This window comes from Acromyrmex echinatior, chromosome 14 (assembly GCF_024713525.1).
Source record: "Acromyrmex echinatior isolate Ae372 chromosome 14, ASM2471352v2, whole genome shotgun sequence".
In the NCBI taxonomy this organism is placed as follows: Eukaryota; Metazoa; Arthropoda; class Insecta; order Hymenoptera; family Formicidae; genus Acromyrmex; species Acromyrmex echinatior.
In genome coordinates, this window is record NC_141865.1 from 4,621,097 (window position 1) to 4,636,447 (window position 15,351).

Genomic DNA, 15,351 nt, shown 5'->3' on the forward strand with positions numbered 1-15,351 from the left:
ACAAACTAAATTAACAAGCAATTTAATAATTTAATGTTCAATTGACATCATATTTTATTGCGAAAAATGTTGCCTCAGCCGGAAGTCCAACTCGAATCTTAATTTATTAATTTATTTATACATATTAGATAGTTTGTAACAGAAAATAATACAATATATCTGCACTTTTCATATTCTACTCAGATGATTACACAAGAGCGAAACTAATTTCAAGACGCGTTTCTTCAGCTGTCGAAACTCTCTGGCTCTTGACTTGCGAATAATGGCATTCCTATTGCATGTAAATTTCCCGAGTATGTGCAAGGTGACGACGGGGGTAGGTGCACCCCCCATGCATACGGACATCGAATGCGGCGCACTGGCACGACTGGCAGATACAACCTGGCTGTTAGTTTAGCTCAGTTTAATTTAGTTTAGTTTAGTTTAGTCAATAGTTCAGCCGTTATTGTATCCCGACGTGGCAGCGAGCGCCGAAGGACCACCCTCTTCATTTGCATACCGGGTGTGCCCGCGTAAATACTCGACTCGGGAAAAGTCTGCTCCTGGCACATCAAAGGGACGTGGCGCGAATTAACCCGTGCGTTACCATCCCGCCCGCAAACAGAACCGGCGAAATATCGGCTTTGAACGGCAGCGTCATTGTTGCGCATTGAACGCGCCGCCGCGGCCGGGAGAGGCGAGAGCGCCTTGCCGCGCGGTGATAAAGTGCGCCTGTTGTCGCGGCCGTTGGAAAGTTTCGTGAATCTCTTGACACAAAGGACAATTAACATTCCCGATTAAATAGAATGAATTTAATTTAGATAGTCGCCTGTAGTAGGATGTGTATATGTTTGCAAGTATTTGATACTTCCAGCTATTAAAATGCCTTTTTATTCGCTTAATTGATAATATATTACATAACACGATAATATACAAGCGTCGCTTAGCAATTCATCTGGTTGGCGTTTACAAAGAATTACATATAAAATAATTTATTCTGCGCAATTTTATGTATATATAATATTATATTCGTATGTATACATATATGTATATTCAATAAAAGGCTTGTCCTTTTTAACTGAAGTTCTTGCACAGTTCAACTTTCTTATTTTTCTTTCGTTAGAGAAAAAAGAAAAAAAGAACAATTCAGCTAAAAAGAACAAGCCTATAGTTTCATTCGACTCGGTTTCACCATTGTAAGATTAACTTCAACCTCAGTTCAATTTACTTTTACCTTTTTTAATTTTAAGAATAAGTGAAACTAAATTAAACTGATTAAAGTTAATCTTACATTAGTAGAACCAGGCCTTAGCAGTAAAATATATGCAAGAATCTTAAATACTATGAATCTTACACATGACTCAAGGAACAATGCAAAATGACATAAAACAGTAAATTATTGCTTAAAAGAAAATGTAATTGCAAATACTACAAATATTACAACTGAATCAACTAATACTATTTATAATAGGAAAAAACCTCGAGCATTCTTCAATCCACATTTTACGATAAAATTAATTAATAGTAATAATTTGTACAAATAATTATTTTATATTTTATCTATTAATCATAATTTCATTTAAACAGCTTTATAACTGATATTTACATCAAGGCTTGCATATTATAGATAATATTAGATTAATTCAATTTAACAGAAAAGAAGAATTAAGAATTATGAAGTATTTTATTAAAAGCATTGTAGGATGTCTCTAAATCAAATATTAATTGTCTGACTTGAGTATCCGATAATTCGTCTGAGGCAGACATATTGTCGAGAGTTTGTAACCACTCTGAGACTTTCTCTTTGCCATCAAAGTCACTGGGTAGTATACTGAGACGATTCATGGTGTCCATAAGATCTCTCAGATCCGGATGCAGTTGATCCATGGCTTTGATTTCCAGTCGTAATTTATCCATGAGTGTAATAAACAACGAAACAATGTCGGCAATGCATTTAGAAGTGTTGCCTTTGTCATCTTTAATCGTGATCGGCCTGTCCTCCTTGATTCTTTCAAGAGCAGCAGGACAATCTAAACGGAATGCTCTAGTAAAGGAGTCAATTGTTGGAAACTGATCACTCTGTACCTATAACGAGACGTAAATAATTAAAGAGTTTATATTCTTTCTGCAATCATATTTTAACTTCTTTCTATAATCTAATTCTTTTCTGTCTGTTTTTTTTATTGTTGTAGGCTTTCAAAAATGTGGAAAAATTCATGATTACTTTTCTGTATGTCTTTTACTTTTCTACATCTCATAAAAGAGTTTTTTTCAATTATTTTAGAAAGAGGAACCAAACTTCGTTATTTCAGTGAAATTTAAGAATGAATGTTGTGAAAAAAGGAGGCTTAGATTATAGATGAAGAATTACATTTATTTCTAAATATCATATATACAAAGAGACACATTCAGATCTTGTTTTAAGCTCTGAAAGTTTACCTGCTTAAAAGCTGCTCTGTATTGCACTAATAGTTTGCTGCATGCTGCTGTGTATTCCTTTGGCGTAACGCAGTCTCTGATATAAGCCTTTTCTAAATGTTGCAATGTATTTACTACGGCGTACAGATCCGCCTGATTGTCGTGTTTCTCTCTTTCCCGGGCGTTTTTATACAGCTTAACTTCTTCATATAACTCGGGACGATCTTGAGTAATCGACATTATTCTAAAACTGTAAATAAAACCGGTATCTCATGATATCTCAATGATACTGAAAAATTCTTTTTAGGTTAGGTACACGCAGTAAGAAATGAAGCATTTGCCTATTGTTCATAGATTTCAGAGATTTACTTTAGCAAAGCAAGTGTCATGTCCATCTGACACTCATGGAATGATCTTGAACTTTATTAAATTAGATTGTAGACTCGATGAGATATCTAATGTTGAGCAGTTTAATTCAATAACATGAAACTATCTAAGAATTTTTACATACCTTTATGTAGCGAATATCGTTAATTTTCTTTTTATAATAATAATTATTACGGATTATATTAGAACATCAAGAATAATAAAATTAAAGCACAATAGGCAGCTAAACAGCTTATTACACTAAACAACACGAACAACACTTGACATTCTTCACAACAGAGAGAACGTTGGCAAATCATGAAATACAGAGCCATCTGTTGTGAATTCATAATAGCAATAAAACTCTGGAAGACAGCAGTGATCGACTTTATCTATTGCAAGTTAATTTAGAATTTTACTTTTTTTATTAACTTAGAATTTTCTATTTATAAATATACTGCAGTCTTTCGCAATTAGAGGGATACATTTTAATACAAATAATTACTGTTGATTACAAAAATATATATATTAATTTATTACGTATAACAAATATTATATATCGATATTACAAATACAATATTAAACAATTTCTTGTTAATCTAATATATTATAAAAAATATCGCACGATGTATAACGTATTTGATTAAAAAATGATTGACTCTACATATATACAGATTGCACACTTTTATACTGTATCACTTAATTAATTAGATTTTATAACAAAATTATCACAATTGTATGTAACTAATTCAAATTATAGTCAGCAGCTTGAACAAAAAGATTATATAAAATGCTTTCATAAGTGCAACCTGCAAATATATTATATGCAACATATATTATCTTATTGCTAAATATATAAAAGTGTAAATTGAATTAGAAATTAAATATCTGTTGCATCACATCGGGTTTATCACTGCTAGACTTTCTTGCACAGAACGGCAATGCTCTCTGTTCTTCTATACAAGGACAGTTAAATTCTTTGAGAATTTGTTTTATACATTTATGCGATTTCCCCGCGTTTTCAATATTAGGTATTTCACAATTATTATTTATATTTATATACATTGCTTCCAAGATAAGATCATCTTTATCTAAAATATTCCAAGGTGGATAAACGTTTATCACAACTTTAGATATCATTTTCAATGTACCAACTATATCACAGACCAACATAATTGTTATATTCTTGTATAAGACTTCCTTTAATTGAACCTGAGTATTATGTGCTTCTGCCTGTTCGATCTGTATGTCGCTTTGCAGAAGGTTAAAGCGATCCTCGATTAGGATACCTTCTAGAAATTGGTTTTTGAATTGCTTTGTACATTCGTGTACAAGTACACTGATGTACTGTGCTGATGTAATGTCCTGTTCTTTATTCAATCGATAATGCCATATACGAATACTGGACACTTGCGCATTAATCAAAGAATGCAGTCTCGCAGCCATGCTTCCTCTGAAACGAAAATACAACATCAGAAATCATGTTTACGAGACGTTATTGTTCATATAACACAGATCATTTCAGCAACATTTCAGCAACATTTCAACAAATTCCAATATTACTGCAATATTGTTGGAATTTGTTGAAGTAATACTTCTGTGTATTACTTTATGTATATATAGATTAATACTTACTTTTTAGGTTTCCGACGTTTCTTTCCAGAGTCAAGAAGATGTGTGAACATATTCCTGTCGGGAGACTTTCTCGATGGCGTTGTTATCGTGCTAATAATAGCAGTTTGGGTCGATTTGCCTGTCTTCTGTGTGGTTTTATTTAAAGATTGTATCTCAGAGATTTTAGTGGAGAGAGGTATACTTTGATTCAGCATCGTTTCTGTTTTCGAATAAGTTTCATCCAAGTCAAATGATTGTCTTGAAGGAATCGAATATTTATCTACTATTGAAAACTGAGATGTTTTTGCAGTTTCTTGCGTCTCGACGTCCTCTATGAAATGGCTCAGATCATTGTTACTGCTAGATGTGTTTGTTAGTTTATTGTATTCTTCACCTTCGCTATCACTGTTTGTACCTATTTCTATTTTTGAATCATTTTTATTAGTCTTATTACTTGAGCTATCAGCAAAACTCAATCTCTCTTGTGTCGACGGTGACAATGTTTCTATATATCTCTGATATTTCTCTGGACTTTCCCTTTCTTCAGTCCAAATAAATGTTTTAGTTTTAGTTTTAGTATCCAAATTATTTTCTAACTTATTCTGGTCAACAGGTATCTCTCTGAGATTATTACAGTAACTTATTACAGTATCAGATTCCATTATTGACTTTACATTTAAACTTGAAATTTTATGATCATGTAACTTTGAAGATTCTGGTGAAGCACTATTCTCTGCTTTATAATATAGTTTCTTTCTTCTTTTTTTCTTCAAAGTACGATGCGTACCTAGGACAGGAGACGTCTCGTGAACAGCTATTTTTTTCATACCAGATGGTATGAGCTGTGTCTTATTCATAGATTTATTCTCCTTACTCTTCTTTTTACATCCATGATTTGGCTTATTAGACTGCATTGTATAATTTGCAGAGTGCCCTGCACTTCCCTGATAATCCATATTGCCCTGCTTTCTCTCTGAAGCATTTCTATTTACACAGATCTTTTTGCTAAGTCGTTTCCTGCCATTACCGAGTATCGGTGATGTCTGGAAGGTCGTAGTCGTCGATGTTTCTAAAACGGTGGACGCTTGGGAATCGCATCTGCTATTCTCGAGAGTCTCGAGCCACTTACGTACGTAATCTTTCTTCTCGGTATATGGTATATGAACCACATTGTCATCAATGACGACGCTATTCGATACGCAGCACTGATCAATGGGCTTGAGTTCGAGAATAGATTGTCCAAAATTTAAAGATCTTACATGCCTCGGCTTAACATTACACATTAATGCACTTGCGCCAGAATGACTGCAGCCTATTTCGTTATAATTCGACATAGCGAATAAATCAAATAGATCTGATTATTTTGTATAACCTGCTGGCGTGAAATTGCACAGTCGCGTATATCGCAGCATCGGAAATTGGAGTCATGTGTACGCTGGACGCCGCCATGTCACGTGTTACCGTGACAACCAGTCCATATCTTGAAACCGTTGCACCCTGAGGCATGTTCAGATTTTTTTTGGGTACTTTTCATTTGGTGGCGCAAATTGATATAATATCATTCTGTTTTTATTATTTATGGAGCGCCAAAAAACATAGAATACCATTTGTGTCGACTTATGTCATTAAATAGAAAGTAATCATTTCCACTCACGTGCTTTCTGTACATATAGAATTTAGATTATAGGGATGCGTTCGGAGAGATACTATGAGCATTATGTATTTGTTATTTTACGTTTAATAAACGATGAAGATAGAATGGTAAATAGTGCTAATAGCGTCTCTCCTACTTTCTAAATTCTTTGAAGTGAAATCTCTAAAGAGCGAAAATTGAACCAATTAAAAAAGAATGGCTTATTACCCGTTTCCACCAATGTAGATTAACTTTAATCTACATCAATTTACTCTCGTCTCAACTTTTTCTAGTTCTAAAGATTAGAAAAAGACGAAGAATAAATTGAACCGAAATTAAAGTTAATCTACATTAATGGAAATGGGCATAAATTTTCAATCTTTAAGAGTGAGATTCACTCTAAAAATTTTAGAGAGTATATATCATTTTGTTATTGTTTAATGTTCGATGGACAATACAAAGATAAAATTGCTGCGTTTAACAGAAAAAAATAGTTTCTGTGATACGAATTTTTTAAGATTACGGTTTAAATATAAAATTTAGAGTGAGATTCTGTGAGAATAACTAAAGGCAAGATAAATCATATTAAAAAGTTTTATAGTAGTTACAAAATTGGATATCAGCCAACGACCTAGGTGGCCTCGGATGGGAATCTGAATATAGCCCAGAAGGTCGATCGTATATCTCGAAATGAGGTGAAAATTATAAAGTAAGTGAATTACTAGAATATTTATAATTTTATTGGTTAACATCTAATGAATTATATAGTTTGCAAAAAATTTGCCCACTTTTCACCTTATTTCAAGATATTCAAGCCAGTGTTCTTTATTTTTTGTTCAAAATTTTCACACAAAGGAATAAATTAAGTCTTGCAAAAAAAGAAAACAAGAAACATCGATTAATCGTAGTCGATTTTCTTCGATTCACAAAGAACATTTTTTGAGAACACAAATAATGAGATAAAATAAATTTTTTTTTAATCGATTTTTTTCATGATCACTATTTCATGATGAATATTTTTTTAAAATGAAATTATATAATTTTTTTATGTAACATGATTCCTCTAATTATTCTGCATATAAAAATAAATAGATAGAGATAGTAATTGAAAAATAGTTTACTTTTTTATAATTTATTTTTGCATATATATTTTATAATATTTTCGATTTCTAATATCGCAAAATTTTATATATTAGGAACGAGACTTAAACGAACCTAAAGATAAAAAATATTTTGCATTAATTTAAATAATGAAAAATGATCTCAAAGTGTCCTTAATATTTTAATCATTATTTAATACTATATAAAGCTTATAACGAATAGTATTAGAGAAGACGTTAATTTTCTCTACAAGTCGGATAATACGGAATTAATCAAAAGATGTGTATATCAAATTTATCAACGTTATTTAAAGCATTCTATATAATGTACATTGCGTATGACAGTTTTATATTTCGTTCTTCACCTTCCCACTTTGACGACGTGCTTAAACATACAAATGCGAGATTTAGTGTGATAATATCCTGTGCTCCGCGAACCTGCCTCAATATAGCATCCGCTGATTTGAGCCCTGATTTGAGCATGCGGATGTGATACTTGGACGACTATCTTACCCCGATACCGAGTGCTCTTATTCAAATGGAACGACAAGGTTCCTTCCAATCTCGTTCGACCGTGATTGAACCCTCACGCTCTCATAGTATTATCTTTGATAAACGCTTTCAGGCAGAAAACTATCTAGGAATTAATAAAATCTTTTTCTTCCGTTATAATGAATGCAAAAGTACTATTAATAATAATATTTTTAATACATAAGATAAATGATTATAATTGGCTAGTGCTAGTATTATATTAAAAGGGTCGTGCAGGGCTATTCCGTCAGTTTTAAATTTAAAGTGATATGAAAATTCGTAGTAAATCATTTCTCTTTGTAGTAACGTACTTACATGACAACTGAGAGCGCAAACATGACTTTTAAATATTCAATATGTCAAAATATGTGCTGTTTAAAAATATTAATTGCAAGAAACTGATGAGAAATTGAAAGAACCAGGTTTTTCTCTATAAGTAATATCAAGAAAAAAAGGATAATAGTTTGCTTATCCTGAAGAAGATATCTTGTAAAATTTATTTTAAAAAATTACTTTTTAATCAATCATTTGTTTGAATAGTACCAACTATAAATATTTACTGAATATAAAGATATATTTATTTAATACAAAAATCATTAATTTTACTAGCATTTTTTTAATGAGGAAATATATTTATTTATCATAAATAAATTTTAGTTGATATTACTTAAATAAATATTTATTAAAATTGAGTACATTTTTTTCTTATTGTGCGAATGACCACCAACTTATTCAAGTAATAAATTGTTCCATTTGATGTTTTGGTAGTCTTTTCCTTGAGCTCTTCTCTCTCTTTGTTAAAACTGAACAATACATTACTAGTAGATTTATTTATAAAATTATAGCATATGAATTTTATTGTTTTTGCAGAAATAGACAGTTGGGAAGTCAGTAAGAAGAACAGAGAGCGAGAGAGAGAGAGAGAGAGAGAGAGAGAGAGAGAGAGAGGGAGGGAGAGAGAGAGAGAGAGAAGGGGGGGAATATAAATTTTATTGTTTTTACAGAAATAAACAGTTGGGAAGTCAGTAAGAAGAACAGAGAGAAAGAGAAAGAGAGAGAGAGAGAGAGGGGGAGAGAGAAAGAGATCGCGAGAAAGGGTTTAGACCGGTGTGCAAATTTAAATCGGCGAGAGAGTACCGCGCTGTGTTGATCGCGCGGGCACAATTACCGGGCGGCGAGAGTCGAGGAACCCCATTTTATATATTAATAGTCGAGATAGCCGCCTGTGTGTCACGTTACCGAGAGGGCCACCTCGGTTAGGATGGCGGGAGCCAGGGGAGAGCGGTCTCCGAGGATTGTTGTTGGGAAGTGGAAGAGGTCGGGAAGGGGGAATCGGTCACGAGGGAGCGAGAGGACTCGAGAGGTTCATATGATCGATCGAGGGAGATCGAGCGATCAGATCTGCGGGATGGACAGAGGGGAGACCTCGAGGGGAGCCTCGAAATGATAGGTACGAGGACGGTATAACGCACGGACCCCTTGTATCTCTACATGGTAGCTTCAGTTTCAGTTCGCGATGGAAGCTACTTGCTCCTTCTGGTACTAGGTAGTTGTGTATTCCTTAACAGGGTGTGAGACAAACAGAGCGTGCTCGATAAAGAGGAGGATAGGGTGAGAGAAAAAAAAGGTACAAATCGAAGGGGAAGGGTGAGCGATGTAAAGAAAGAAATAGTAGCTAGCAAGGAAAAGAAAGAGAGAGAGAGAGAGAGAGAGAGAGAGAGAGAGAGGAGAGGGAGAGAGAACCGAGAGAGTCGAAGAAGACATTGCTAGGAAGAAAATGGAGAACTCAAGAGGGGTAACGAAAGAAGATGATCCGTAAAAAAATCATTAAGTAAAGAGGTAAAAGATCCAAAGGGTTGCAAGCCTTGAATGAACGACATTCTAGACTCGAAGAAGCATCGAGTACCTTCGATTTGTTCTACACTTCGGGGTACGTTTTCCTGCCTCTCCCTCGGTAATTCGCGTGAGGGATGACGACTTGCGGTAGCAGTCGTCCAAGACAAACATCGTGAAATCACGTTATTTCGTAGCGAAACCCGCGCAATACACACGTACATGTCATCATGGCAGAACGGAGGTGACCGGATGCTGGGCGGTGCAGTGATTCGATTGATTCGCTGAAGAGTGTTCGTGGCTTCCACTGAACTTCCGAGTGTCGCGTTAAGTGACTGTACGTGTGCGTGCGTGGGTGCGTGCATGCGTGCGTGCGTGCGTGCGTGCATTTGTGTCTCTCGTTGCGTGAACGTACGTACATACGTGCGTGCTTGCGAGCGAGCAAGCGCTGATCGGGGGCTTATACAGTGACGCCTTGGGCGTTCTTGTGTTCGCGGGTTCGCAAAGGAAGGCGAAACCCGGCTGATCGTCAAGGTGGTCCACCCAAGTGAGAGCATCGTCATCATCCTCGTCATCAGCCCCCATCTACGCGCTGCCGCATTTCAATCAGCGCAGCGTAGAGGAAGCGGCGGCCGGACGCTTCATCGAGCTTTCTTCGATTCTTCGCGGCAGGCCGCTGGGCGTGAAATCGGCATCGGTAAGATCGAACGAGGGATCGATCATTGACGAAAGGCGCCAGGAAGTTTATAGTTGTCTCTTTGCAAAGTCATATTTTATGAAAATTTAAAATTAGAACGCTTATTTTAATGCAAATTAACTTAAATGTAATTTAATTCTGATTATTATGGAGACAAAGAAAGAAACTGTTATGTTAAATCAAAGTTGATTACTTCAGAATTTGGAATATCTAAATAAATTGTAATATTAATTTATTAAACCATCTTTTGAGAATTGGAACTAATAATACAATTGATGAGTCTTGTGTAGGTACATACAAATTGTCCTTATTAAGATAAAGATTGATAGACAAATCCAGTTATGTTCTAATCGACGTTTGCAAATTGTATGAAACTGTCATGCAGCGTTTTAAGACACTGTACATTATCTTTATCAGGGAATGCTTAAATTAGAGGAATTATTAGATTTTCTCTTCATGATATGATCTGCATTTTGTGACGTGTTCGATTAATTGACTTGTATCTCTATTTTGCGATATGTCTGAATAGTCGACCACGTCAGAGAATCCACGTCACAGTGAGATACGTCATCCGCCATCATTTCTCTTATCAGGCGCAGCTATTATACTATCGTTGGGGGGGGGGGGGAGATAGAAATTACTACGTCCTTAATTAGTTGCAAAAGTATATAAATACAGGTTTTTCTTAAAATTGATATTAAAGATCGATGCATAATTATCGAGACTTCGTAATATTCCGTTATAGAAATTTAATACTGAAAGATACTTGGGAAAAAATGTTATATAAATGAACATATTTTATATATAATTATATATAATTGTATATAAAATATGTCAATTTTTTATATAATTATATGCAAAAAAATAATTAATTATCTATTTTAAGTATTCAAAGTAGTGTTGTAATAGTGCTTCTAATACTCAAAATAAATAATTAATCACTTTCAGTAACCTTTCATTAATTTTACTTAATTAAATTGGCCAGTATTAAATTGGATTAAAGGGATAACATTGATATCAAGAGATAGAAACTTTTATTAGATTTCTTACGACGCAGTGATAATATTGAAAATTCATTGACTTATTATACAATAGTTATTTCTATAATGTTCAGAAAAATATGAGAATGGATTTGTCAAATCTATCTGTCGCAAAATATTTGTGAATGCCAAAATATGTATTATGTAATTTATTTCTTTATTTATTTTACGCATTTTATACGTTTTATTAAAACATAATAAATAATAAGATGCATTATTTATGTATGTATCAGGTCGATGTGAAAGTTTAATAGCTTCGAGCAAAGCATCGAAAAGGACATTTTGCGAAAATTTTACGAAATTGAACAATGTCATTTTGTCTATCTTTAGATAAAAGTTTGATCTTTAATAACTGTCGTTATTGATTTTATTGGATATCACAATATATAGTAGTATTAAAAATTTATCTACTTTTTATAAATTACAACAGGATATTATTTTTTTGTAATAATATTTCTTGAAAGTTAAACTTGTAAATAAAATCATATTTAAGCGATTAAAAAAAAATTATGTAAAGACGGTTGGTTACGATACAATATTTTTACTGAAAAGAGAAATCGGCAAGAAAAACAGGGAACGCATGATTTGCATAAAATTGCAAAAAAAATTAAAATTGCAAATGTCCTACATCAGGAATGACACGAATCTAAGAAGAGTCGCGTAGGCGCGCGGATTCGCGTGCACCGCGAACGCGTAGATGATAGAAACGGCGGGGAGAACAAGCGGGAGATCGCGCTCAGGGAAGAAAGAGAAGGATGGGCAGAATACGAAGGCGTGCGAAGCGGAATGACATTGTTTGCACCCGTGACGTCACTCGTAATTGTAACGAACAATGAGAGAGGCATGACTGTACGCTGGTGAGCCGCATGTGTCCCGAGGTCTAGGGTTACCTGACGTCAGTGGCAGGCTGATTGCTAGGCCTTTTCTAAATAGAAAAGTGTCGTATGTAGCCCTGTAAATCTTACAATTGCAGATTAGAGAAATCGACGGCCAATTAAAATTTGAATAGGAGCGTAGATACATTGAGAAAAAAAGTTACTAAATCTTATATATACATGTTTTTTCAATGATACTAACTAATTATTTATTTATGTAAATAAATATGTACTTAATAAAAAAATACTTACATCTAATTAATAATTCATCCAATTAATTTCTAAAATTTAGTACATTTTTAGTACAGTGAAATTATTAATTAATTTTGTCATTTTTTATTTTCTCCTTTTTCAAAATAAGCAGTTTTCTTAATTATATCTGGAATAAATTGATTTATAATAGAAAAATTAATAATAGAATATATAATGTATTATTTGTGACATTCAAAATTTTTGACTGATCTTGGCTTTCTCTTATTACCATATTTAATGTATTCACATATATAGTCGTGCTTAAAATGTTGTTAATATGTTTAAAAATATATGTTTAAAAATAAATTTTATTTTAAATAATATTTATAATATTATTTTAAAAAGTTTATAGAAGTTGTCGATTAAATTATTGAATTATTAATATTGATTATTGTATTGACAATAAATTATTTTGTTAAAATTATATCAAAATAAAATCAAAATAAAAATTTTGCATAAGAACTAGGGACTTGATCCAAATTCTAAGAGATTTCTTTTCGTTTAAAGCTAACTAAATATACTTTATTGTTAAAGAGGAGAGATTTATTTGCCATTTTAATTCCAAAACATAACATCGTTTACGTTAAAACATAACATTTGTGATACAGTAAATATTATGATAATGACAATATAAACTGATCAGTCATTTTAGTATCATTATCAAAGCAATATCAGCTACGCAAATTCCACAAATACGAAGGTATTATTTTACAGGAAAAATGCATTATCAGTTTGACTACTGTTGATTCCTTCAGACAAAATAACAAATATTAACATTTCGTATCATCAAAACTTCCCCATTGCTTACGCATGATCACGCCACACTTTAACAAAATCGGATAGGTCGTTTCCATGCGACAGTAAATAAAATCTTGGCAAGATTTTAAGTCTGTGCGAGTTCTTATCATCGTTTGTTAAGAAAAGACTTCTTTGAGAAGAAGACAGGCATGTGCTGCAAGCTCGATTATCGACGATTTCGTGACGATATTAATTTATCAGCAAGCACGTGGGGGCATGCCATTAACGGCCTTATCTAGCCATAACACTGCATGTGCGGTCATTTTATTCATTTTGTTATGTTTCGCTGCCTTAAATATCTACTGTCTCTAATTGTAAGTCAAAAGAATTCTTAGACAAAAGAAAGCTTATTATAGGTATATTCAAGTATTCATATAGAAAATGGTATTCGAGGAAGCACTTTTACACTAATCATCTTGCCATCGCTGACCTCACAAAATTCTAGCCCTTCTGTCATTCGTAATTTTTAAATTCTTTCCATTTGAAAACTATTTTAGCTTCAACACTTTTGTATTAGACTTTTCATCTTAAAATGTTACAAAGAATCTGTCTTTAAAATATTTATTATCAGTTTTAGGACATCTTGTATTATTTTGTATAATTACATCGAGAACTATTAAAATATTTGCATTTTTAGTGAAAATATTCTATATCTTGCATTGTCGGAAATTTTTTAGTTGTATATATATTATCTTATATTTTAATATTGAAAAGAATAGATACAATAGAGATTATAAGGTGCGAAGTACAATGCTAAATCGTGACATACACAACTTTTTTATATCATTATTAGCTGGGCAATCATTTTAAGTACACAAATAATATAATGTCGCGCTTATGAAAATTTTTGTGTGAGAAAATAGAAAATCGTATAACAGACAATTCGTCGCAATCGCACCGGATGATCATAATTTATAAACGTACTGGAAACAAACAAGGAAATACATTTATACTTACTCCTCTATTTATCGTAGCCTACATCAGATGACGTAAATTTCAAACATTACTTGTTATTCTCGCTCGATAGAAGCTGCTTTTTGCAGAATTAGTTGCAATAAGCGCTTCCTTATTCTGGTTATCGTCATGTGTACTCAATATGTTTGACATTTCACCTTCCAGAGGAATATATTTGCATGCGTATTAAAATAATTCCTGCTAAATCATTTCCACAACCATTTTAATTCGAGTTAATTAAACAGAGATTTAATCAAATCTCAATTAATTTTAATTAATGATTATAAAGAAACGACGTATATCTTTGTAGATATTATTCGACATTCCATATTGCAGTTTTTTAAATTCATTTCGATGATTAATTTTCGACTCGGACTTCGATTTCTATTTAATAGTAATAATGATAATAATAACAATAATAATAATAATAGTAATAATAATGTTTTTTATTTTTTTCAAAGAGGAGTTTGCGAAAAAGACAAAAAACACTTTTCTAGGGAAGAAGGATTTGAAGAGAAAATAAGAATGCGCAATTATTCTCGCGTCGAGCAAGCGAGATTTGCATTCGCATATCTCAATGCTGAAAATAGTACAATAGCACAACATGTTGCGAACATAATAGGAGATACGCACCTATCTTTGTTGGAAGGCGTTTTTGCCACCAATGATGTGGGTCGCCACGTGCGATCATTAACTATCAATGTATAACTCATAGTCATGCATCGATAGTTAGTCATTGTGTGTAGCAACTCATGGACAGGTCGCCGTTTAACTATAATCTGTAATTGACCAGTTTTGCATATTTATCTCTCAAAAAGTACTGTTCGGAACGAAAAATATTTTTTAATTTAATATTTTCGAGAACCTTTTTACTATATTGATATTTTGATTCGTGAATTTCAAGACACCCTGCATCTGTGCATACATGAAGATTGAAACTTTGAGGAAGTGATTACATGAATTTAAAACGCTGACAAAAGTAAGAATATTTGATTAGTAGTAGAAAAAGAACAATTAGAATAGAGAATAGAAGGCGTGATTAACAAGCATTAATATCATGAATAAATTCTACGAAATTCCAGCGTTGTATTAGGTTGTCCCAAAAGTTCTTTTCGTTTCTTTTTATTTCGTGAAGGACACAATTTACCGAAATTGAAGAGACTTCGACGTTTCTTTGGCAGTTCGAAATTGCTGGCGTTTGATAGGATTTTTTTATCTTATTCTTCTTATTCTTTGGAGATTTCGTTCCCTCTGATTATTA

The 15,351-nt window shown here is 33.1% G+C and overlaps 3 protein-coding genes across 8 annotated transcripts in view; 1 reads left to right on the forward strand and 2 right to left on the reverse strand.

Annotated features, from left to right (window-relative positions):
* The window catches only part of LOC105144698 (organic cation transporter 1), an 87,996-nt gene that overhangs the window by 50,999 nt on the left and 21,646 nt on the right, over positions 1 to 15,351 (forward strand). For 3 of the 6 annotated variants that reach the window (XM_087413629.1, XM_011053751.2, XM_011053753.2), the window contains exon 4: positions 8,646 to 10,171. The exons of 2 other annotated variants lie outside the window; for them this stretch is intronic. The gene's annotated coding sequence lies outside the window, so the exon portion shown is untranslated. Of the gene's footprint in view, positions 1 to 8,645; positions 10,172 to 14,830; positions 15,070 to 15,351 lie in introns of those variants that run through there. One more of the 6 variants, XM_011053752.2, reaches the window with a different exon arrangement.
* Positions 848 to 3,073, reverse strand: Vps28 (vacuolar protein sorting 28). The gene is made up of 3 exons (XM_087413632.1): positions 2,909 to 3,073; positions 2,419 to 2,647; positions 848 to 2,064 (listed from the first exon to the last, which is right to left on the reverse strand). The coding sequence occupies exons 2-3, from the start codon at positions 2,635 to 2,637 to the stop codon at positions 1,645 to 1,647; spliced, it is 639 nt and encodes a 212-aa protein (XP_087269758.1). The 5' UTR covers positions 2,638 to 2,647; positions 2,909 to 3,073; the 3' UTR covers positions 848 to 1,644.
* On the reverse strand, positions 2,932 to 8,477 carry LOC105144706 (vacuolar protein sorting 28). The gene is made up of 2 exons (XM_011053772.2): positions 4,399 to 8,477; positions 2,932 to 4,216 (listed from the first exon to the last, which is right to left on the reverse strand). The coding sequence occupies exons 1-2, from the start codon at positions 5,709 to 5,711 to the stop codon at positions 3,637 to 3,639; spliced, it is 1,893 nt and encodes a 630-aa protein (XP_011052074.2). The 5' UTR covers positions 5,712 to 8,477; the 3' UTR covers positions 2,932 to 3,636.